The 24,296-nt window shown below is 38.7% G+C and overlaps 2 protein-coding genes across 10 annotated transcripts in view; one reads left to right on the top strand and one right to left on the bottom strand.

Annotated features, from left to right (window-relative positions):
- The window catches only part of LOC105387293 (ceramide transfer protein), a 30,169-nt gene extending 18,024 nt beyond the window's left edge, over positions 1-12,145 (top strand). The window contains exons 7-12 of the mRNA XM_038106425.2: positions 5,339-5,518; positions 7,051-7,157; positions 7,535-7,656; positions 8,487-8,668; positions 9,069-9,192; positions 9,601-12,145. Of these exons, the coding sequence (XP_037962353.2) occupies positions 5,339-5,518; positions 7,051-7,157; positions 7,535-7,656; positions 8,487-8,668; positions 9,069-9,192; positions 9,601-9,728 (843 nt within the window). The 3' untranslated portion in view covers positions 9,729-12,145. The remainder of the gene's footprint in view (positions 1-5,338; positions 5,519-7,050; positions 7,158-7,534; positions 7,657-8,486; positions 8,669-9,068; positions 9,193-9,600) is intronic.
- Positions 12,146-17,317: 5,172 nt separating this feature from the next.
- Positions 17,318-24,296, bottom strand: part of LOC105396850 (high affinity cAMP-specific and IBMX-insensitive 3',5'-cyclic phosphodiesterase 8) — a 153,748-nt gene continuing 146,769 nt past the window's right edge. For all 9 annotated transcript variants that reach the window (XM_048627731.1, XM_048627734.1, XM_048627733.1 and 6 more), the window contains 7 exons: positions 23,928-24,020; positions 23,529-23,780; positions 22,986-23,202; positions 22,471-22,649; positions 21,964-22,100; positions 21,484-21,638; positions 17,318-21,016 (listed from right to left, as the gene is read on the bottom strand). In XM_048627731.1, the coding sequence (XP_048483688.1) occupies positions 20,847-21,016; positions 21,484-21,638; positions 21,964-22,100; positions 22,471-22,649; positions 22,986-23,202; positions 23,529-23,780; positions 23,928-24,020 (1,203 nt within the window). In that variant the 3' untranslated portion in view covers positions 17,318-20,846. The remainder of the gene's footprint in view (positions 21,017-21,483; positions 21,639-21,963; positions 22,101-22,470; positions 22,650-22,985; positions 23,203-23,528; positions 23,781-23,927; positions 24,021-24,296) is intronic.

Raw genomic sequence — 24,296 nt, 5'->3', positions numbered from 1 at the left:
AATTTGATGTTTCTTAAAGTGTACATTATTATGTAGGTATTCATATTATGTTATCGTCCTTGTTTTGTCATCTTGATGTTTGTGTTATTGTTTCTCTTGTAAAGTTTCTTTAAACAATTTTTCTTTATCTAGTATTTGATGCACCTCGTAAAAATTCTATTTAAAGGTCACTTTTCCATTGAAATTATTTTATATTTAGAGATTCACAAAAAAACTACCTTACATAATGATAAAGATAAATAAACTTCAAGCCAACCAGAATGTCATCAAAGCTGTAAGACATTTAAATAACTTGAAAGTAAAGATTTCAGGAACTGCTATGCGAATGATCAGTTTAATAACAAGTGACGTGCGAAACTGTAAAAGAAAGTGAAAGGGCACTAATAACAGGAAGCTTGTGTGAATAGATACTGCTAATGCAAGCGATACGCAAGGAATAACGGGAGCTGTTGAACCATCGATGCCAGTGCCAAGCCACTGTGGGAGACTGTTTGACAGTTGATACTTATAATTATAATATGTATATTATTTAACTATTTTTTTCGGTTATAAGTGAGGTCATGACAGTTATTTTCTTGTTAGGTAGGTATAGAGAGACAGACTTATGTCAAAAATCCCAGTATTTTGCTCTTATCAAACGCATACTCTTTGCAAACGATGATCCCAGCAAGTCAGTTGAAATGAAATGAAGAAATGCAATAACAATTTATTACGAATTATTGTCATTCAGAAGATTAGTTAACTGCATGTCAAGGAAAATGTGTGTGGCAAGGATTCGATAAAACCAGCTCTTAACTTCTCACATCTGTCCACTACCTACTGAAACTGTATCTCTTAAGATACAAATTAAAAAAAAAATATATATATAAGTAACGAAATAAATTACATTGCTCCTTATACATTCATTAACAATGGAGTCTATTCTGAAGGCACTTTTTAATTTAGCGTGGTCTGATATTCTTGTTATCAAAATGATATTTTGTTTGACCCAGATTGGGGTGATGTAGCGATGCTACCTTAAATATTAACTATGTTACGTCGGACACAAAAATATTCACTCAAAATAGCAAAATGAACCGTAAAACATGTCGATGTGTTTATCCTTCGGTCAGGGTGAATTATGTGTTATTCTTTGACCTTCTGCAATGTTTATCCATGTGTTCTGGCTCTCGTTACCGGTGCCTTTTCACTATCCATATGTTAATAATAGACAGCAGAGGCAATTGCATAAAACATTGAAACATTACAAAAAAATACTAAGGAAAACACGTAAGCATTCACGTCTAGTAGGTAACCTCTCACGAAATGTAGCCATATACGCGAGGAGGCAGGTGGTCATATAGGTAAACTAAAAGTAAGTTTACAACTGATAATGTTTTTTAAAATGTTATATTTATGTGGCCTTCAGCAACTGGAAACAGTGACAGCGATAGCATCGAAGGGGTCAATCTAGCTTACGAAAGGCAAAGCTTCAGAGCGCTGCTGCAATAACTACGACTTTATCCCGTTGCCTTAAACGTGCCGATTGCATGATCACTCTTTCATTAGTTTTTAGATAGAGTAACCCACGAGAGCGGTCCCGTGCTGTTTACAAAGTGTTTAATGACAGGGTAAATAGATTACGATTGTACTAAATGCCACCATTAGTCATGAATTGACAATGTATGGAGACCGGCAGACTGGATCCACTACGGTTGCCTCGCTAAGTGATTCTGTAATGGACGTCTGAGCGGCTATGTAGATTTGAGTTCATTGGAATGAGGATCCTTTGTCCTACAATAATTGTGTTGCTTCTACAATATTTTATTGCTACTATTCTCAAACATATAATGATTATTACGTGACATTTTGGCATCTTTAGCACAAGTTTTGTCAGTTTATGAAAAACTGGGCTTAATTTATTCCGATACCTTATAATTTCGTATGTTGGTCAAGCAAGACAAGACAGGCAATGCCATTATGGTATTCGAGTGAGTATGAAGTGACGCAAGGAATGTCACTTCACCATTGTTTTACGAAACTGCGTCTCTGATCGCTAAAGATACGATGTAAGGAAGATTTTTGGTAATCTGTACTTGGAATTATAAATATCAGATCAGGTGCATAGTCTCTATTGTAATCTACACTGTATCATTGTAGGTTCAGCAACTAAAACTACGCTAGTAAAAATGAATGAGTCGTAAAATAGGGTATCAGGCTGACGTTGGTGCTATAGGGATGACGTAAACGTAGCGTATGCAGAAGTATAGGACGATTCATGACGTGTTCACCCTAGTGTTAATGTCTGGTCCTTTTCAGGCGATGTAAAGGGTAAAAAAATAGATGGGCTATAACGGTTGCTACCATAACTATAAATCCATCATACAAAACACCTTTTTATCGGATGTCAGCAAGAAAATAGGTCATACTTACACAAAGTTTTTGTGATGCTATGCTTTTAACCTATATGGGTACTAGAGGCATCAACGTAGTATTTCTGTGGCAGTAGTGAATACTACTACGTCACTATTACTAAATTGCCACTACTATTACAAAACGTAAAAATAAACATAACAAAGAACGTCTAAAATAGATCAGCTCCATTATATGCTAGACTTATGATAGTGTCAGGCGAGGCAAAAGGTCAGGATACAGATCGGCCAACTTAAACATGGTACAAATTTTAAAAAAATATTAACAAAAGGCATGAATTAAAAATAAGCCTCTTTGTATTCCTGCTTTAGTTTGGGCTGTATAGTTATTTTCTTTCGTATTCTTTAATAATTACCTACCATATTTATGTAAAATTTGATGACACGTACTTACGTTCCAAAGCAACAGAGCTAAAATGTAGTTAAGATTTCAATTTAATAATATAATTGACCCAAATTAGTAGCAAAGTTATCTATGTCAAAAACCGTCTCCTGACTACCCCACATATAATGCCGGTGTAACACCGACGCCCCCTATAAATGCGACCTTTTTTTTCGCCTCGCACCGAGTCCAGACATCCAACCTCATTTCGGGGGAGCGGCTGATGACGTCACCGCTGCAAATGGCGCCCATGACACGCCAGATTAGGGCAGGCCGAGGCACCCCTTTTCACTAATTGAGGTGGCCACCTCATCATCCGTTTATTGTTTATTAGGACCCGCATATTTGGGACATCCGCGATGACGTTTTTATGATGCGGCATTAATTGGGTTAACCCAGGGTTGAGGTTGAGTAGGTACAACAGTCTATGAGCATGTCTCAAAATGTCAGGATAAAGTTTTATCTGTTGGATAAAGACATGCTTTCACTATCACACAGATAACTTATCCAGGCGAAACAGGCTCGGTCTTTCTGACGGCTATATTTCTACATATATTCGGATTAAAACGGATTTAGTGAACTACATTCTATGGTGAGAAGACAATGAAATCATAAACTATCGTTTTATAACGGTGTCTAACAATAAAGGACTTCCCTTTTATTGTAGCTTATAAAATTACAGTTAATGCATCTAAATTGAATTTGAATTAGTTGCGGATGAAGGTTTCGGACTGTGACTCATACTATGTTATGACGGTAACTTCTTTATATCAGTATAATTTATTTAAAATAATTAATGGCTAGGTAAATGATACAATAATATATATAATTGCATATAACTTTATTGTACATTGCAAGTATTTAAGTAATACGTAAAAACTTAAAACAATTGATAAGTGGCCTTATCGGTGAAAGGCAACCGATTATGTACGTAGCTACCTGTTGTACAAATTAAACTGCCAAAATTATTAGGTATTCACACAAGACGAAAGGTACAGATAATGCTTATGTAACTGTCAGTGAAATTACTCAGTATGACCTTAATGTAAAATGTAAGTAGGTTGTATTGATGCCGTGAATTGTAATTTAGTTGCCACTAAACTGTTTTGGCAGTGGGTCAAAACCAACAGTTTGTCTAGAATGGTCGGTGGAGGTGAGTTTATAGTATAAACTTTATACACACCTGCAGGCGTGTTGTAATGATTCCTTCATTTATTTACTGGTTACGAGCCGGCTACGTCATATGCTAGATGTGCATTTCGCTGCACCAAAAGCAATTTTTTATAATAAAATATGCGCTACCATTACTTATTTTAACAAATCCACTTTGCACTGCCAAAATCAATTTATGTATTCCAAAGTTTTCATCGTTTTAGAATTAAAAGGCCCTAATATAAATTTAAATATTAATTTTGTAAATTCTCGAAAAAAAAAACAACTGTGCTGGCTACGTGACTTTTTACGATGAAGAACGTTTTTTTTTCGCGAATTTCCAATTTCCGTACAACAAAAGTTGTTTAGAATGACCCCCTGAGTCTCACCCCCTTTCGGCTTAGTATACCTACCCTTTTTGCAATACCCTGTATACACTTTTTTTTCATTTTAGTAAATTAACGTTATTATCATAAGATCTTAATTTCAGCAAACCATGTTAACATAATAAAATAACATTAATAAACAAAAAAATAATAAATTCTATCTAGATTTTCTATTTTGCATTCTAGAAAGCCAACCCAGAATAGTTTTTACTGTAGTTTGTTAAAGTACACGTTGGAAGGTGCAGCCACATGGTATTATCGGAGGTTGCATTAGCGTGGTCGTTGCTTGTCGACATGCACTTTGTCACAATGACTGGTGTTGAGTGGTGACGTCACTGATGTGGTGGTTGGATTACCATGTTCATTGTTCAATATTAGCTCCAGCTATTCACTAGCAAACAAATTCGATCGCAATAATTATAGGTGTAGTTACGCGATGCGAAGGTTATGGATATTATGTTAATTTTTATTCGGATGTAAGCGTAGTGAATTACGATACGAGATTATGATGATTCTAATCGCACCTTATTATAAACGTAAATTACTATTATAAATATGTGATACGCTGATGATATTTAAATTACCAATCGGAAGCAATGATATACCTACTAAAATACAGTGCAATGCAATTTTCTGATATAAAAATGTATAAAATGTAAATATTGTATCATCCGCCCTTATCCCTCCCAGGCACCCTTATTTGCCAAGGCTGAGAAATTACTATTAACATTTTGTGTCCGGATCTATTAATTGTGTCTGATTGCACAGAATTCAATCGGTTAAATTCGATACCCACTGATGAATGACCTACACCCAGAATTTTATGTTATAAGGGCCAGCTGAAAACCAGATATGGCTTTATGTACTACAGCACATATTCATATATTATCCTATATTCATATATCATCCTATATTATCACATATTTTTTATATTGTATTGTTTTTATGTACTTTTTGTTTTTGTCAGCCTGTTAAATACTTAAATATTTCTTTACTTTTATTTACAGGAAGGCCCGCACTCTACTCTGCCCGACGATGAGTTCTACGACGCCGTCGAGACAGGGTTCGACAAGATGGAGCGGCAGATCTCTCGCGTGACGCCCTCCGTGGTGCTGACGCGAGACCAGGTGGACCTGCCGCCGCCCGCCATCGACGCGCGTCTCACGCTGCACCCGCTGTGGCCCGAGGTGAGCACACGGCATAAACCACGCGGTATGATGCCACGGACACACCACCATCAATCTTATTGTTCTGATTCTAGCGTGTCGGTGATAAACGCACGACATACACCCAGCGGTGTGATGCCACGGCCACACGCCACAATCGTTTTATTCTTAGCGTGACGGTACACTAGAGCATGTTTAGGGTTGTCATCGTGGTGAAAGGATTATCTATTCAGAATAGCGTCATTCGCTGAATGCACAGGCCCTGCTTTGCGATTAGGTAAAATCATACTTCACTTCGCATCTCACTTCGATCTTCATTCTCCCTTCACCTTTCACTTCACGTATGTCATCTCATACATTATTTGTCAAAATCTCGAAATTGCGGAAATTACAGAATGCCAATTTCAAAACTCACTCCGGATTCAGAATCGAGTTTTGTCAATTAGCTTTACAGAATCGCAATGCTGGGCCTCAAGGTGTGCCCGGGACGCATATAAAGTACAGTTGATACGTCCCTCGGGGAGGTTCTTTCGTTTCCACCCTACTACCACCGTAAATAAAAATGCCACAATATGGCAGTTGCTGAAACGGAGTAGGCATAAGAATGCCCATATTTGATGTAAAGCCACTTGATAGCGAATGCCGTACACCGCCAAATCGTTTCAGCCATATAGTTGGTGCCATATGCCAATGTTATGGCCGCATCGTCTGAACTATGCAATGTTATAATGTTCATCTTCGACTATTACGTTGTTGAGTTATCTTCCTCTTCACTATTAGGTTTGTGATAGTTGTACACAAAGTTCAGTTTCCACAACAATGTACCCAAGAGTTTATAACACTGACGCCCTACAAAATACCGTAGTTTGTCTCGCAAAGTAATGAAGCCGCAAAACTGTTTTTAACTGGGTAATTAATCTGGTGGGCGTCCGTGTAGCGCTAGATAACTGTTTAACGATAGGGAACTAGATCTAGATGACTAGGAATATACAATTATACAGCTACGTCTACATCTAGGGTATCTTAATTGTAAGCGCCAATCGATCTCACACTTAAATAATCACAGTGATATTAATTGAAAATACTATAGCTACCTACATTTTAACTAATTGCATTTTAATATGCAAGAATATTAGGTTTAGACCTCGAGCCACAAGTCTGGTTTACTTTGGTTTAATGGGTTTATAGGATCATCATCATTAGACAATAACTGTCCACTGCTGGAAATAGGCCTTAACCTAGAAACACTACGTCACTCTATCAATGCCCTTCCTCATCCAACTACTATTAACTTACTGTCAAAGATGATTGGGGTCCTGTCGGATCTCTCGGAACACATAAAAATGAATTCGTATTCAATTTAGCGGCCATCTTACATTATTGACAGAATGAATGATAAAGATAAAGAGGTTCTCTAGCGCGTCCTTGCCGCAATAGACGATAATGGCGTCCCGACATATTGACACATCAACCCTGCACCTCCAAGCAGACATGGAGAAAATAGTGTTTTCTATCTTTGGCAGTGTATTTAATGAGAATGATGATGGTTCCAGATCGACCGGATATCAACAGAGCAGATAACCGCCGCCTTCGAGGAGGTGGGAGGGGAGATCGGCTGGCAGCTGTTCGCTGAGGAGGGAGACATGAAGATGTACAGGAGGTAGGGCAGACTATAATTTATTAGTAACTTTGCCATCATCATCAGCCCGTAATCACCCACATCTGGACATTGGTCTCTTCCAAGGAGCGCCACTACACTCACTTCAGCCTTCCTAATCCAGCCACTACCGGCTACCGGTCTATCAGCGCATGTCATCGTGGTTTATCAGCATGATTTTTCTTCTTCAGCCTACAGCAGTCCACTTCTGGACGTAACCGTCTCCCAAAGCACGCTAGATACGATGCATAGCTTTCCGCATCCGATATTTACAAGCGTCTTTTCGCTAGTCGTCTATGCTGTCAGAGGGTGTCCTACAGTCCAGATCATGTCAGTGACTTTAGCATTAATGACTTTAATTTATGTTTATACAATTCCAGAGAGATGGAGGTGGACGGCATGGTAACGGACCCCCTCAAGGCGATGCACAAGGTGCGCGGCGTCAGTGCTAGAGAGATGTGCCACTACTTCTTCAACCCACGATACCGATACGAGTGGGAGAGTGAGTGCAGTTTATACTTCTCCTACCAAGTTACAGGAGTGTCTTCTGCGCGCTTGCACCAGCTACAACAATCACAGCAATTAACTAATTTAAATAACATAATTAAATCCATAAGCAGCGTCGCTCGCCAGATGTGTAAGATTCATACATCAAGTTACGTCTGATCTGACAAGCGACTGACGCTGCTCAAGGATTGCGACGCCATTGGTGCCCGTCATACCTCTATTGCAGCGATAGAGGAATAGCGTGCTCTGAATCCTCTCATACGCACCTAGTTCTCCCCGTTGCAACACTGAACAGTAAAGATCAACTTGTATATTGTATAGTCCTACTTTCAGTGTGTTAACCGCTAGATGGCGACTCTACCGCGCCATAAAAAAATCGCGTTAAATATCACTGCATTCGCTCCAGCCCTTCACTAAACTCTTGATCGCTTAAAAGAAAGAAGAAAAAGCTATGAACCGAGAAATAATCTAATCTTCAACTTTCTTCCACTTCCAGCGACACTAGAAACCATGCGCATAGCGGAAGAGATATCATGCGACGCGCTGGTGTGCCACCAGACGTTCAAAGTTCAAGCGCATCTTGTCAGTTAGTGACTGACCACTGACTGTCTAATCCTTAGTTTAGGGCCTAGTGGGTGTAATATTCAAAGATGCAGTATTTCAGCGCTTTTACCGCTAGATGGCGACTCCCCCGAGCCAAACATACTCTCTTTTCACAGCATCACACTAGACTCGTTGTCTCCGACCCTCTAAAAACGTGCTAAATATGTAAGTCAATCTGTTAACCGACCAATAATCTAATCATCAACTTTCTTCCACTTCCAGCAACACTAGAAACCATGCGCATAGCGGAGGAGATCTCGTGCGACGCACTCGTCTGCCACCAGACGTTCAAGCGCATCTGGCCGGCGTCGCAGCGGGACGCCTTGTTCTGGTCGCACGTGCGCGCCGCGCCCGCGCACACCTACGCCGTCACCAACCACTCCACCACTAATGATGACTTCCCGGTAAGACTGGAGATGGTGATATAGTGATAAATAATAAAATATACAGGTGGTTCTTTCATGTATTTTCAAAAGTTGTTAGAATGACCCCCTTTTGGCTTAGTGTACCCTTTTTGCAACACCCTGAATACGGACACATAGCTTGTAAATAGTCTACTTCAGGATATGGGTTCTTCCAAAACTGGTAGTCAGATATCTAAGATTATCGATCCAGCGAACTAGAGGGCGTCTCATGCTATTTGTTTGCATAACCCATCGGTTCTTCGGCAGATTGCAGCTATGGTGGTAGTGATGTAGTCCCCTGACGAAAGTGACGAATCAAATGATCTTTTTCTTCTGATTTAGTATCCCAGCTTGTAAGTTTACGCCTTATAATAATACTTGCAAAATTCTCCCATTCCAGGCGAACACGGGCGCCTGCATCCGCCTCTTCGTGACGGTGTGCCTCGCGTGCCGCAGCTCCTGCCCGCCGGGGCAGCGGCCCACTCGAGACAACATCACCACCAGCATCGCCTACTGCAGCACAGGTATGTAGCTACACTTGGAGTCATGAGAGGAGAACAAAATACCGGCCATCTGCGCAGGAAATTTGACAAACCAGCGTCAATATCAAAGGTATATCAGCGAATGATAAGAGACACAAAGCGCTTGTTTGTCACAATACACACAATATAGACGATATGCGCTAGTCACATTCACATTACACACAATATTGACGAATAGCGGAGACGCTATAATATGCTGCCCAGCTAGGTTGTCACGTGGTTTTGACACGTTCTAATAGCGCACAACCAACCCAAAGACATAAAATGACACTATATTTTTCGCATGTATCGTGATTACTAGTTTAGTGTTATTCTAATCTCCCGGATTTCACTCCATATAGTCAATAGTAAAAATAACCCTGACCTAACTATCATCATCTCCCTTTCCAGTGAACCCTGGCGGCTGGGCGCCGGCGGGAGTGTTACGCGCGGTCTACAAGCGAGAGTACCCGAAGTTCCTCAAGCGATTCACGCAGTACGTGGTGGAACAGTGTCGGGACAAGCCGCTCGCCATGTAGTACTGAACGCACCCGGGATCACCACCCACGTATACCTTGTAATTATACATACTGGGTGTTGAATTAAGGGTATAGTCAGCCGATAGGGGGCGATTCAGGGGTCATTCTTAACTACTTTTGTTTGTAGAACGTTTTTTTCTGAGACCGCGTCCGTCGCCCCCTTTGGGAATGCTATGCCACTTTTGCAACACCATGTATAACACGTCCACTGCTGGATATAGGCCTTTCTCTCCACTAGCCTACCAAAAGGTCGCTCCGGCAGGCTTGAGGGCGTATAATGAACTGTTTATAAAAATATTTTACGGGCTACATCTGTAGGTCTGTAAAATCGATAAGATTACAGAGCTGAGATTCTAACGAACTGGCACTTTGTATTTGTATTATAGTTTACGAAAAATCATTGGGGATGTCTTAGAAATGACTATGCATATGTTATGCAATTGGGCGTAGTGGATTAATATAAGTTCAGCAAAACTCTTTTGTTTTTCTATAGCGTATGTGCGAATGAGGGATTTATTTGCGTAAATGTATTCTTTAGTGTGGTAAATAATCTTGTTGTAAAGTAAAGTTTAGTTCGTCAAAAGTGCCAGCTAAGCATCTGAAGAGCTTATATTCGTTTTGAATCTTGGTCATAGGTTAGATGAATAAAGATATTTCACTCGGTATGGGTCGTCAACGAGTATTGCAGCATTGTAGCTCTGCAGAATAAGTAAAATAAATATCTGAAAAACCCTGTTTAAAATAGTATTTACAGCTTTGACCAGAAATAAGTTTATATACTTAGAAACTGTATTACACCAAAGAAAGAAGTAATTGTCTACTAAAACTTCTGGTGTATCAATAAAGGGGGGGGGGGCGACTCTGAAACAACGAATCTTACATCACATCTGGTGTCAAAATTTAAAATAGCTAATGCGATGAATACCCTTCTGGATGATCTTCTACAGTTATTTTTCCAATGCTCAGATAATGATTGTGTTAGAATTTGTCTGCTAAAAATCCTTATATATTTAGGTATGTATATTAATTATGTGAGTATTGTAAAATCTATCGTAAATGTTTTGGCAGCTTTTTAAAACTTTTGTTGTCTCTGAGTTGTTCCCCAATGGTCTGTTGATGATCGTACTTTTTATACTTTATGCGATGTGGTCACAGGGACAAGCCTTATGTAAAGTGATTCATAAAAAAAGATACCTATGTGTATGAATTTGTTTATCTGCCTCTCACTATTTTAGGTTAGAGGCAAAATTTAATAAGAGATCACCATAGCATATTTTATCACTTAGTATTGTAATGTGTACAATGTTACTATCTCTTTCTGTTTACGCATCGCATGTTATAATGGAGTAGGAATTGATTGTTGAGATGTTTTAGGCATACACTTGTCTACGAAGGTACCTGGGGGCTGCGGGAGGCTCGATGCGATCTGTTTTGACTTTCAAGTTGCGTATTTTATATATTTTAGTGTTACTGTTTTAATAACACCAGATATAAGTTTGAAACTGGTATATAATTGACCCACAATGATTTAAATTAATAACATAACTGAAAAAGTTTCTTTTTAATAGTTGTTAATCTAAACACGTCTGTTTGTTCTGTTAATTAAATAAATCTGGTATTGACAGTATTTACCCTTTTATAAATACCTAAATTTATCGGGAAATTTTAATCAACCGAAGACTGGTCTTGTATCATTCAGTAGTTTAGAAAATATAGAAAACATGTTTCACATAGGAACTATTTGTTGATGTATGACATTTTATTAGTAACTTTGAGTTGTCAGGATTTTGGGTTCATTATAATCCAATAAGTATCACATCAATGCATCGGAAATAAATATACGGTAGAACAGGTAGCCTTGTCTCTTACATATTGTATTCAGTTTCAGGTGGTACACTGATTTATGTACTTACCGTTGTGTCTACTGCGATTTTTCACATTTAAGCTACATTCATGTGTATTGTTGTTTATTCAAGTACACTATTGTGACGTTATATTTCATTCCTTCTTCTTTCATTTCAACTTGTGCCTGAACTTAAGTTGAAGTATTGTACCTTACAAGTTTTCATATAATGAGTCCGAAATATAGACTTATTGATAGAAATATAATATATTAAACTGCATTTATAATATAACAGTGTCGCAGGCGTATAGTTAAGTTATCCGGCAGTATACAATATACATTTTAACATGTTTTTGGTTTACTTATTAATTGATTTAGTTAAGTATTTTTGAAGATTAGTCAAAGGATACTTATTGAAGATACATGATTATGATATTAGTTCTATGAATATGTTAACTGAATAACTTAACTAAAAGCCGAAACATGAACACAATGTTGGAATTGTAATAAGTTATATAATATAATGAAATATATGTTTTTTAATTATTGTTTATAATAAAATGATTTACTTCTATTCCATGTTTCTTTTACTGATTGTTTTAAATACTCGTAGACAGGGGCGTATTTAAAGATTGCGCGCCCTGGGCTCCTGTAGTTTTCCGCCCCATCAAGGAACGAAAGAAAACAAAAAGAGCAGTCAGTGTAGAGTACCTACCGACCTACATATGTATAAGAACATTGTGGTGATAGATTTGCATAGATAATGCTACATGGCGGGCCAAAAGTAATCTCCCTATTGGAAGTTGCTCTCATATTTTGTACAAATGGAGGCGCCCATTTGGCCGATATAATTTTCTAGACTTTAGCAATAAAATTCTAAAGGTTCAAATATACATGATCAAAAACAGAAAATAAATTTTTCATTTAGAAAAAAAATGAGAGCCAAACATCGGATGATTTCTTTTGGCCCACCTTGTATCTTCCGAACAAAAAAAAATGTTTTTTCTGGATAGACGAGTACATTTTAGAACGTTTAGAAATAAACTGGTGTAGGGAGAGACAATTTTTTGTTCTTTAGATTTCCTTAAAAAAGTACCGAGGCGGAATTTTTTTTGACTATTCCACCGTTTCAAAAAAGAACAAAGGCCGGCTTTCATACTTTAAAAATCCAACACTGCTCGTCACCAAAATACCTCGGAGTGACCCTGGATAGATGAAATAGATCCCTCACTACAAAACCCACTGCCAAAACACCAAGAAGAAAGTCAGCTCCCGAACAACAACCTTCTGCGACGGCTTACGTCTACCAGCTGGGGCGCCTCTCCGCAAGTTCTACGAACAAGTAGCTTAGCACTCTGCTTCTCAGCTGAATTTGCCTGCCCCCTATGGACAAGGTCTCTATTTTTCTCTTAACGACACAGTTCGTACAGTAACGGGATGCCTCAAACCGACACCGCTCTACAAAGTCTACTCTCTGGCTGGGATAGCACCCCCTAGCATACGGCGAAAAGTGGCATGTTCTGTTGAGAAAGCCAAACAAGAATGCAACTCCAGACATCCACTTTACTCACATACTGCCACACCTTCCCACATTAAGAGCCGCAAAGCGTTTCTAAAAATAGTGAGGTGTCGGAGCGGTGGTAGCTCAAGCGCCCGCTTCTCACGCAAGAGATGCGGGTTTGAATCCCGGCGCTGACATGTACCAAAGAGTTCTTTTAACTTAAATACAATGTATACCATCGCTGTTACGGTGAAGGAAAACATCGTGAGGAAATCTGCATATTATCTAGTTGCAGCACATCTATAGATATGTGAACCCACCAACCCGCAGTGGACCAGCGTGGTGGGAAAAAGTCCAAGCTTAGGAAGGCAGTTTATACCCTGGGGATATGCACAAAGGTTCCACTCGAGAGAGCCAGGTGCAGGTACTTACACCCCCACATATAATAGAATAGAGGTGTCCTAAACGGATGAAAACCCACAAATCGCAAGGCTAAGGCTCTGGGAGGAAAAGCAGCCCCAGAATCCTTTCCTACCTCTTGAGGAAAAACTTGCTCCCGGTAAAGGTCTCCCCTGGCACATTTGGAAGACTCTAAATCGGTTGTGAGCAGAGGTAGGCTGCTGCAAGGATAGTCTCTGCAAGTGGGTCTATACCGTTGGTATATACCAACCTATGCGACTGTGGTACCGCCCCCCAGACTATGGAGCATTTACTCTCTTGTCCCCTGTACCCTTCCACCTGCAAACGGGAAGACATACTCCAGGCCAATCAGAATGCTATCAAAGTTGCTTCTTTTTTAACCGACTTCAAAAAAAGGAGGAGGTTCTCAATTCGTCGGGATCTTTTTTTTTTTTTTTTTTTTATTTTTTTTTTTTATGTATGTTCACCGATTACTCCGCCGTTTATGAACCGATTTTGAAAATTCTTTTTTTGTTGTATTGGGTTGAGCTTCCAGGTGGTCCCATTTTTTTTTCAGAATTTTATCTCACCCCCAAGGGTGGGTAAAGGGGTAAAAACAGGGTATGAATTTCAATTTTGGGCACATATTAACCGATTCTAATGAAATTAAGAACGTAAATATAGTTCTTATAACAAAAAAATATGATGGTGACCTTGAGCTGATCTGATGATGGAAACGTAAGGCAGTCAGGGGAACTCCTCAACGGTATATAGCAACTACTTCGTGTTTAGGCTTGAATGGTTCGTATTGATTAGTAGGACATTTTGGTATCATTTGCCCCTTACTTTTGATTGAAAATTATTACAAATAAACTAAAAACTATTAAATAAAATAATAATTAAAAAAATTAAAAAACCGACTTCAAAAAACCACTAAAATGTAAGAAATAATTTAAGGTTTACACAAATTCTACTCGTATGAGACAGTACAAATATACCTAAGCAGGAACTGTTCTTTTTTGAAGTTGGTGCCATATTTCTTCAGATTACTTTGTCACCGCACCAACATCAAAAAAGAACAGTTCCTGCTTAGGTATATTTGTACTGTCTCATACGAGTAGAATTTGTGTAAACCTTAAATTATTTCTTACATTTTAGTGGTTTTTTGAAGTCGGTTTTTTATAGACTAGACAAATTTAAAAATTCGCATGTTCACTGACACGAAAAAAGAAGAAGTGTAGAGTACCTACCGGCCTACGTGTATAAGAACATTGTGGACATTGTGGTGATAGATTTGCAAAGATGGCTTGCAAAAATGGCTCAGGGCCGTTCTACAATAAATACGACGAACGACGTCCTAAAATTTTGTTCTGTACTTTTTAAATCCTCCAACCTAAAGCCCAAGGGCGGCCTACCGGCCGCCCCTAGGCCGCCCTTCGCCGCCTGCCGCCCTAGGGTAAATACGCCCCTGCTCGTAGACTAAAGAAGTTCAGTGTTCCCACTCACTGTGGCCCATCATATATCATTCAGATTCACCAATATTACGGAGGAGGGTAGTTCGAAAATCTTCATTCAAGTTTCACTCAGTAGACTAGTATTAATCGTAATTTTATAGAGAGGGTAGTTTGAAAAACTTCATTCAAGTTTTAGTTAGTACAACTGTTAGCAAATCACTAAGGCATAAGAACTAGTCAGGAGGTTCTTTCATATTCAGCCATTTTATGGTTCTTTTATGGCTCTTTGAAATAGCTGAATCTGAATGAACCTTTTCTTTATGTCCTACTATGGTGACGATATCTATGAATGTAGTTTAAAAAATACCTCCTCTTTGAAATTCAAAACCTTAAACAACTCGGTTAGTCCCGCTATGGTATGGTCCCGGTATGGCACCCTCTTAAAATACCTATCAAAAAGTCCCGCTATGGTTCCAGAAAAGAACGCCTACGCCTTACGCCTTGGTGCTACCCTGCGATTTATACTGAGTAAAACTTGAATACTCTACATATTCAAAATAGGCCTCAATTTGGAATTGCCGTTTTTCTTTCACGATATTATACAGGGTGTTGCAAAAAGGGTATACTAAGCCGAAACCTACATGTGCAGCATGGTATATCTAAGCCCGAAACTGAAATCAGAATTTGGAAATTCGCGAAAAAAAAAAACATTTTCCATAGTAAAGTCACGTGACCAACAAAGTTTCTATGGAAAATTATATTACAATTTTGCAACACCCTGTATAACACTAGCTGTTCCCGCGAGCTTCACTTCGCCTAAAAAAGTTTTCCCGTGGGAATTCCGGGATAAAATGTAGCCTATGTTTTTTCTCAGGGTCTAGACCATATTTATACCAAATTTCATTCAAATCGGTTCTGTAGTTTTGGCGTGAAAGAGTAACAGACAGACAGACACAGTTACTTTCGCATTTATAATATTAGTTAGGATTAGATCCAGTTTTCTACTAACTACCCTTGTCTTGTCGGTGATTACTCATTACTTGTGATGATTCAAACTTAGAACCTTTTATTTTTTTTGGAAGGGTTAAAATACTTAAACTTTGTCCTAAATGTAACAAACTACTACAAATACGTTACTGAAAACAGCATCAATATCGATTCTGCCAAACGCCAGATAAACACACACACATACCTACATCCTTTTTTGAAGCTGGGTTATAAATGAAAGTCTAGAATTTGAACATAATTAAATTTTATTTAAGTAAGTATTTTAAATTAAGAACATTGTATTGTTATGCTTTAAACTACTGTTGTTTGTTAAAATTCATTATTATTTCACTGTCTACAAAATGGCGAAAGGAACTCAGCAGCAATAACAACTGTGGACGGGGTCTTTCTTGCTATGCGATTACTACAGGGTGTTGCAAAATGAGTAAAAACTAAGCTTATAGGTGGTGACTCTGGGGCCTGGGGGTAACTCTTAAACAAATTCTGTTCTACGACTTTTTGAAAATCTTTTGAAACAAATCACGTTCCCATAGTTTTAGAAGTTGCAACACCTGTATAATTATATTAAAGAGCGGTCAATTCGCACGTTTAATGCATCGCAATAGAGCCCTTGGTCGTATCTGTTAAGCTTGAGTCATCCTGCTCATAGTTTTTACCGACTTAAAAGATAGCAACGTACTTTAGAGCAAGCCATTTGATGAAATTGACTAATCAGATCAAGCCCCGACCATAAACTAAACTTAAATTTATAAATTTTGCTCATTATATAACTACATGGGTAATTAATTAACTAGATTTAGGTATTACAATGTAACAGCACTCCATACCTGTGAAGTGATAGGTAGACATCATATTTTAATAAATATATAAGTATATTAGTTGGTACTTACCTACATGCTGACTGCAGCCATATGTACCATATTAATATACCTACCATAGTGGTTTTCATGAATATATTAAGTATATGTATATAAATAAAATAGTTAATTGAGGTCCAGCCCCCGTTTCTTAATTTATTAGCAGCTTAAATTAACAAAAGGACATCTAGAACTAACACGAAATTTTAAATTATATTCTTAGTTACTTACTAGCCTAAAATATTACACTGTATGTAGGTACTAAAATACATAGAAAGTTTTAAATGTTAGGTACATTTTAATTTTACCAATAAAAATACATTGACAAGTGTAAATAATTTTACCTAAGTTTATATATATGCATGGTCTATCTAAATAAATATTCACTCCATTTTTACAATATTTTGAGCTCGGCTAAGATGGAAATATAGAAAAATTGGTACTTTCTGGCGTACTCAGAGTCATTACCTACATCAGAGTTAAGAAAATAAAATAAAACTTATGTCAATACAAATAAAGAACATCAGTTAATTTTGAACATCAACGTTAAATTATGTCTCTGAGTTAGGCAGTTAGTCAATAAAGTAGGGACAGACTGTCTTTAGTTTGGTGAACGCCCTAGAACACTCGTAGGACCGTACAAAACATATTTTATCCAAAATAGCACACGTACCTAATTTAGTTCTAAAAAAGAATATGTATACATACCAAGAGTGGAAATGGAAGATGCATATTTAGGGTGAAATTTTATAAGTGACGTTCCTGTTGCTAGGTCAACCTAAAATCCTTGTGAACGATCCTTACTAGTTGACGATATTTTTGTACTAAGCCCATCATTTCCACGTCAAACATTGGGTGACGAATCGCGGGAATGCTCTCTCTCATTTATATTAGTTAATTGTCTTCATCATCATCATCAGCCAATAATCATCCACTGCTGGACATAGGCCTCTCCCAAGGAGCGCCACAACACTCGGTCCTCGGCCTTCATCATCAAACCACTACCGGCTACCCGTCTAAGTTCGTCAGCCAAGCGGACAGGAGGGCGTCCCACGCTGCGTTTACCTGTTCGTGGTCTTTACTCGAGAACTCGTCTACCCCAACGGTTATCGGTTCTTCAGCAGATATGACCAGCCCTTTGCCACTTCAGCTTGCATATTTTGACTATCTTTGTCTTCATCTTGTTAATTGTCTATCTCTCTTTGACTAAAGTCTCTTATAAGCAGCTTCCAGCATGGGATCAACTCGGTGTAAAAGTTGCTGTTTAGGTAAGTACATTGATCAGGCTATAACGGGAACATCACTCAAATAATTCCATCCGATATAAGTAGAGTTGCCTAAAGCATTCAGTGGTAGCATTTATAGTAGGTACTTATACTATTATTATTAGACCGTAATCAATAGCAACATTGAGCACACGGAAGCGTATTTTACAGGTATTTATTACGGTTCATTAATTGTATTTTAATTATCCATTTTTAGTGTGCTATAACTTTTTTAAAGTCATGATTTTTCAAATCACCACGCAGGGGTTTTTTTTAACAAGCAAAATATTTCTGCTATCATATGAACTTCGAAATAAGTAGTGAATGTTACGTATAGACGAATGTGAACATTAACAGCCATAATTAAGAAATTTTGGCACGTGAATATACCGATTTAAGTTTATAGTCACTTATTTAGGTATAACATCTAGATAGGTTACAAACGGCTTAGCAATTAATATCTAACATAACATTTTCTTAATAATATTATACCATAGTATATACCTACTTAACAAAAACGTCTACAATTTTTTATAATATTATCTCATTTTAATAATACCAGCGTCACATAGACGATTTCAAATTCCTTAATTAATACGACTATTCGATAAATTTTATAAATATTTTTAAACATCAATAATAATCTATATTATTTATGTACGTTACCTACATACTTCTTTGTTATGAATGTTCTTTAAAATTAATTTAATTAACTAAAGTATGAAAATTACAACATGGAAGAAGTAGGAAAGTTATACTGTAGGTACTCAATTATTTAGTTAGTTGATTTTGAATGAAAAACTATCTACATAAAAATTGTGCTTTGATATGATTCCAAAGATTAAGGTAAAGAGATAAGTACTACAAAAAGTTCATTAGAAAAATAGAAAGTCTTTGAAAGCTCAATAGTGTTGTAAAGTTATAAATGGACCAAACGTTTGATTTTTTCTCCGTATTTTCTTGACAGAATTTTACATGATTTACTTATTAGTAAAATAGTAAGTAGTTATAACTTATTGTAGATAATTGTATAAGTAGGTACCTACTTAAATAAATAACGTTATAAGGTTGATTAGACAGTGCGCAGTGTGCTAGATTCTGAAGCAACGATAACTTAAATTTTGTTTTTATTAATCTATGTACGATTAATATATATATACAAAGATACCTATAAATTTTCGGTGCAATACGGTTTTTTGGTCTTTACTTAACCGACAATTTGTGAAAGGTATTTCAGTTGAGGGCCAAAAACTTCGTTACTTAAGAACCAGTCACAGTGCTCGTACTCGTAAGAACTCGAAAACGAACATAGTTCTCCTCTCCTCTGTCATGGGATGCACAACGGTGATGATCCGGTGAACTGCCATATATTTCCTCGTCTATGGCACAAATAATTTATCACGGATTTAGGATACAATTATTATCTAAGTAAATAACAAAGACTTTATGCATGTACAGAAAACAGGCTGTACATGCAATAAAGAAAGATATCGTTACCTACTTGTAAATTGATATATGAATTCAAACATACGCTAAATATGGCTACATAAAAAATTAGATACCAACAAGTACAAATTTCAATGTATCTACTTACACTAACACAGATATACATAGGTATTAGGTATACATATAAATAAGATAAGCGTATTATCGGACTCATCCGCGCGGCTTTCAGAGCCATGATCCAATTCAGACTTTGTCATTGAAACACTGAAGTCAAACTCGTGTAGGTACCTACCTAGCTCCTAGCTATAACCTAGCTAGGCGGAACGACCATGGATCATATTATTTTTAATGGCTCCTGAGGTACCTACTGAAATACATTGATAGTTACATATTATTATATTTTTAATCATACTTTAACCACAGTAAATCGTTATATAAAACTTTTAATTGTCCTGGATAATTAAAACAGAACAATTTATTATTGTTGGTTACGTAGAAACATACGTTATCCTTAGCCACAATAGCCAACATTTTTAACACGTACTTATTTTCTAAGAGCCTAACGACACAGTCAAGAGAGTGTCGCCTCCAAAATAAAGATGTCTGTTCCTTTTGATACAAGCCCGATAAAACATTATTGTTTATATAAATCACATCAACACCCGTATTCTCCGATCTCCCTCACTAGGTACTTCAGGTTGGCTTCTTTTAATTTTCTTTAACAATCATCATTAAACACTACAATACCTACAACATTTTGTAGGATAAGTAACAGCTACAGAAGGAGACACATAAAGCGAACCGATAAAATTTCAGATTGTTGTCCAAAGTAACTCTTACGCCGATGCAAGTCCACGAAAAAATACACAATATATCTCGCTTCTTGAGTCTCTAGCTGCAACGCGCTGAAAGATTGAGTGTACAAAGTTACGCTCATCCCTAGTTTTGAAAAAGATGAGTAATGGCCCTCGCCCATGTAAATTTTTTGTATCGATGCTGTCGCGCGTTTGCTTCGATACAGTCGCGATGCAAACGCGATACCGTCGCGCTTCTGTCGCGATGCAAACGTGATAAAGGCTCGGTTCTCCATTCACGTGCCACCCTCCCTCCATTCTTTCCCCAATGTCGTCCCACACGGTCGCGCGTTTGCATCGATACAGTAGCGATGCTGTAGCGCGTTACAAAAAGTCGCCGTGGGCGAGGGCTCTAAAGTTCACCATATAATATTCATCCGTAATGCTAATTCCTAATGTGAATAACAATTCATTCTTCCTTCTAAACTTTCCAGCCTCTACACACCCTAAACTCCACGACAATCTGTCAACACGCAGCATCCACTGCTGGCTCACTCCTCGGCTGTCGGCTGCGAGGTGGAGGTGGGCGCGGCCTGGATGGCGTGCTGGCGCTGCGCCCGCTTCACGTCGGCGATGGTGGTGACCCCCACCTCGTCGAGCTCCTTCCAGCGCTGGTGGTTGTTGCGCGCGTGCGTGACGAGCTCGGGCATCTCGATGAAGGCTGTAAAGAGACAGGAGTTCAAATGTGAACTTAGAGATTTCAGGGGAACTTCAAATAAAATAACGTGATTAAAGTGTAGGTATGAGCAAAATCTTTATCTTTCTTTGAAATGATCTACAGAATCAAGGGGATAAGGTAGCATTGTTTAAGCACACTAATCTTGATCCTCGTCTTGACCTTAAAATGACATTAAAAGTCCCAATGTGACATTTGAAAGCTTACACAAACGAGAAGCTGTTATTTAAAATTAGCAACACACAGTTTTCTCTTATGCAAACAAGTTATCAAAACTCACCACCTAAACCTCTACAAACTCATCAGTCTATATAGGCCTCCATCATGTCGACATGAAGTCACGTGGCTGTCTCGTCGCCATCACGCTACTCCCGATGTGTGAAAGAACCTTCAGCTACATATCACCTCAATTTTTCCTCTAACGCAAACCACCAAAACCTCAGTATACTCACCAGCCCAAGCCTCCATCATGTCCATGATGATGAAGTCTATAAACCCGATCTGCGAGCGCGGGATGGAGCAGGAGGCGCGGTCGAACATGGGCATCACCACCGGCAGATCCTTCGCCTTCTCCTCGTCTGTCTGCAGGAAGTACTCCTCGGCAATTCTGTAAGGGAATTAAGGTTGCAGTAGTTGTTCTGTTATCAATGATGACGCTGTTGAAAGCAAGGAAGGGCACGGGATTGGTTCCTGATCTATTAATCTCGATCTGTTTCTGCCGTACGCGCAAGATATGAGCCGCCCTCCTCTGGATCTAGATTGATAGGAACTACTTTTACTTCGGCCAGAAGCACAATAGTTGGACTTCTTCAGATTCATGTTCCGGGGGGAATTTTCTAAGCTACTACTTTTTGACAGTTCTTGCCACAACTAATAAATTGGCCTTATTGGTTACTATACCTATGTATAAAAATTTGAATAAATATTCTTACCGTCTAGCCCACTCGAAGGCGAACTTCTGCGGGCGGCTCGCGTTGGACACGTCAGCACATTTGATCATCATGCGCTTGATGAGCACCACGTTCTCCGGCAGCGACAGCGCCGTCGACTCCATCGGGAGCAGCGTGTCCTGGAAATGGAGATAAAACTTGGATTTAATAGGGCAATAATGTGTGGAAGGATAATGGAAGTTGTTGAAGGGTTTAATGGTATCATAATCATCACGACCCATCACCTCCCCTCTGTTGGGGCACAGGTCTCCTTCCAATAAAGGAAGGGTTTTAGGCCTATGGGGCTGGGAATGGGGTGAGGGGTACACGAATTAAATTAGGAGTCTCTTCGAGTCACATGTACCGTATACAATAGTGCAAGGTAGAGTTTAGGTAGTTGTATATAGCCTTTTATGCTATTATAGCTGGGCGATTCGTATCACCAACATTGTAAAAAGAAGAAGACCTTCCATTTTTACAAAATTGGGGTAGAACCATCTGGCTACTAACATCAGTGTGCATATCCTCCTTGCTGCCCTGCGTCTTGGTGTCAAATGCGTTCACAAACTTGGCGAGGTGCTCGAAGTGCCGCGTCATCTCCGTGGCCAGGATCATGTCGATCACGTTGTGCCGCACCGTCTTGTACGTGTCGCGGTCCAGGTTCTTGAAGATGTTCGCGCGGTCGTCGTCTGTGGACATGGAGACGGTGGAGGGGTTAAAACGGAAATAATAAATTTATGGTCAGGAGAAAATATAATAGGTTCAATACATTTAGGTATGGTCAAAAGAAAATATAATTGGTTCAAGGTCAAAAGATGTGGTGTTGGAAACTGAACTATAGATGAAGATTAAGGTTGAATATAAGATACGGATGAAGTGGTTCTGATAGATTTAACTCATTTTTTTCAACCACTGAAGCGACTAATGATACGAAGACGTTGAGATGAGTTATAATACTTATAATATAAGTTCAACATAAAATATTGTTACTTACACTAGAAATTGCCAGAAATATAGGTACTCACTCAGCGTAAGCTTAAACGTGATAGCGGCATGGTGGCTCTCCAGCACACTAAAGTCATTATACAGCAGCGCGAGCGGGTGCCGAGAGTTGCAGAGGAAGGCCGATGAGAAGCCGGGGTGGTCCACGTCGTGAGCTGCTGCAGAGATCAGGGCAGCCGCCGCCTCCAGGGGCTCTAGAAGCGTCTTCAAACGGTCCTTTTCGAGGAAGTATGACACCGCCTGGGGGTTAAGGGAAGATGTGGTTTAGAGCTTAGTTAGATGCTAAAAGGTTACAGTTAGATTAGATAGATGCAGAGGTTTGGTACCAAGTATAAAAGATTAGATGAGTGATTGAGGTAATAGGCCAGGAGGGCTACTCTTGCTGGAAGAAATACGACGTTTCGGAGTGCTACTACGCTATCTCGTTAAACTTATCGACTAAGTACATTTGATCTTTCAGAAACTTCGTAGTGTTCATCAAGTTAGAAAAGCCCTTCTGGATAACATTTAAAAGTCTAGTTTACTATTAATACTGAAACAGAAAAACCAAGAAGTTCAAACCATACCTGAAGCACATCAGCCGCATGCGTAGAATTGTGATACGTGTTGACAGCATGGTAGTGCATCTCGATGACGGTGAGCCAGTTGACCAGGGTCCTCTCATCGCACTCCAGGGAGGCGCAGACGTCGAAGCGCCCCCCCATGAGGGTCAGCCCGAGGTGCGCCAGCGGGCGGCCGCGGGTCAGGTCCTCCAGACGAAAGATCTCGAAGTCCCAGCTCAGGGATGTGTCGAGGAGCTCCCGCAGTTGACCGGATGTCTGGGAGGAAACAAATGATGACGTTCAAAAGGTGGTCCTTTCGTAGTAGGAGTAGTAGATTACAAGTTTGCGTGACGGCTTCGTTTTTTCATAATTATTTACTTGATAGCATTAAAAATAATAATCTAGAAAGTTTATAGAGCTTACCTTGTGCTTGATGTTTGATCTGTTGGTTTGCGATCGGACGACGGTGGAGTCATTGCTGCTTCGTCTCGATGAAAGCACGTTAGTTGGCCCTTGCTGAGGAAAATATTGGAAAATCAATTAAGTAGTTTGCACGTTACATTTGAAACATGAAAGTATAATGTATAATTTAAGATAAATATAATAAAAATGAAGATGAGCTTTCTAGAATACCATAGTAAGGGATAACATTAAATAAAACAAATGGATGTATTCATAAAATGTACGTATATAGGATGTTTTAATAAAAACTTGAACATGCTAAGTATAATAAAAAATTAAAAATCCAAACATTATACGACATTACTATCTGAACAAAAATAAAATGCCATG

This window comes from Plutella xylostella, chromosome 19 (genome assembly GCF_932276165.1).
Source record: "Plutella xylostella chromosome 19, ilPluXylo3.1, whole genome shotgun sequence".
Lineage (NCBI taxonomy): Eukaryota > Metazoa > Arthropoda > Insecta > Lepidoptera > Plutellidae > Plutella > Plutella xylostella.
This window is presented reverse-complemented; position numbering and strand designations above follow the sequence as displayed.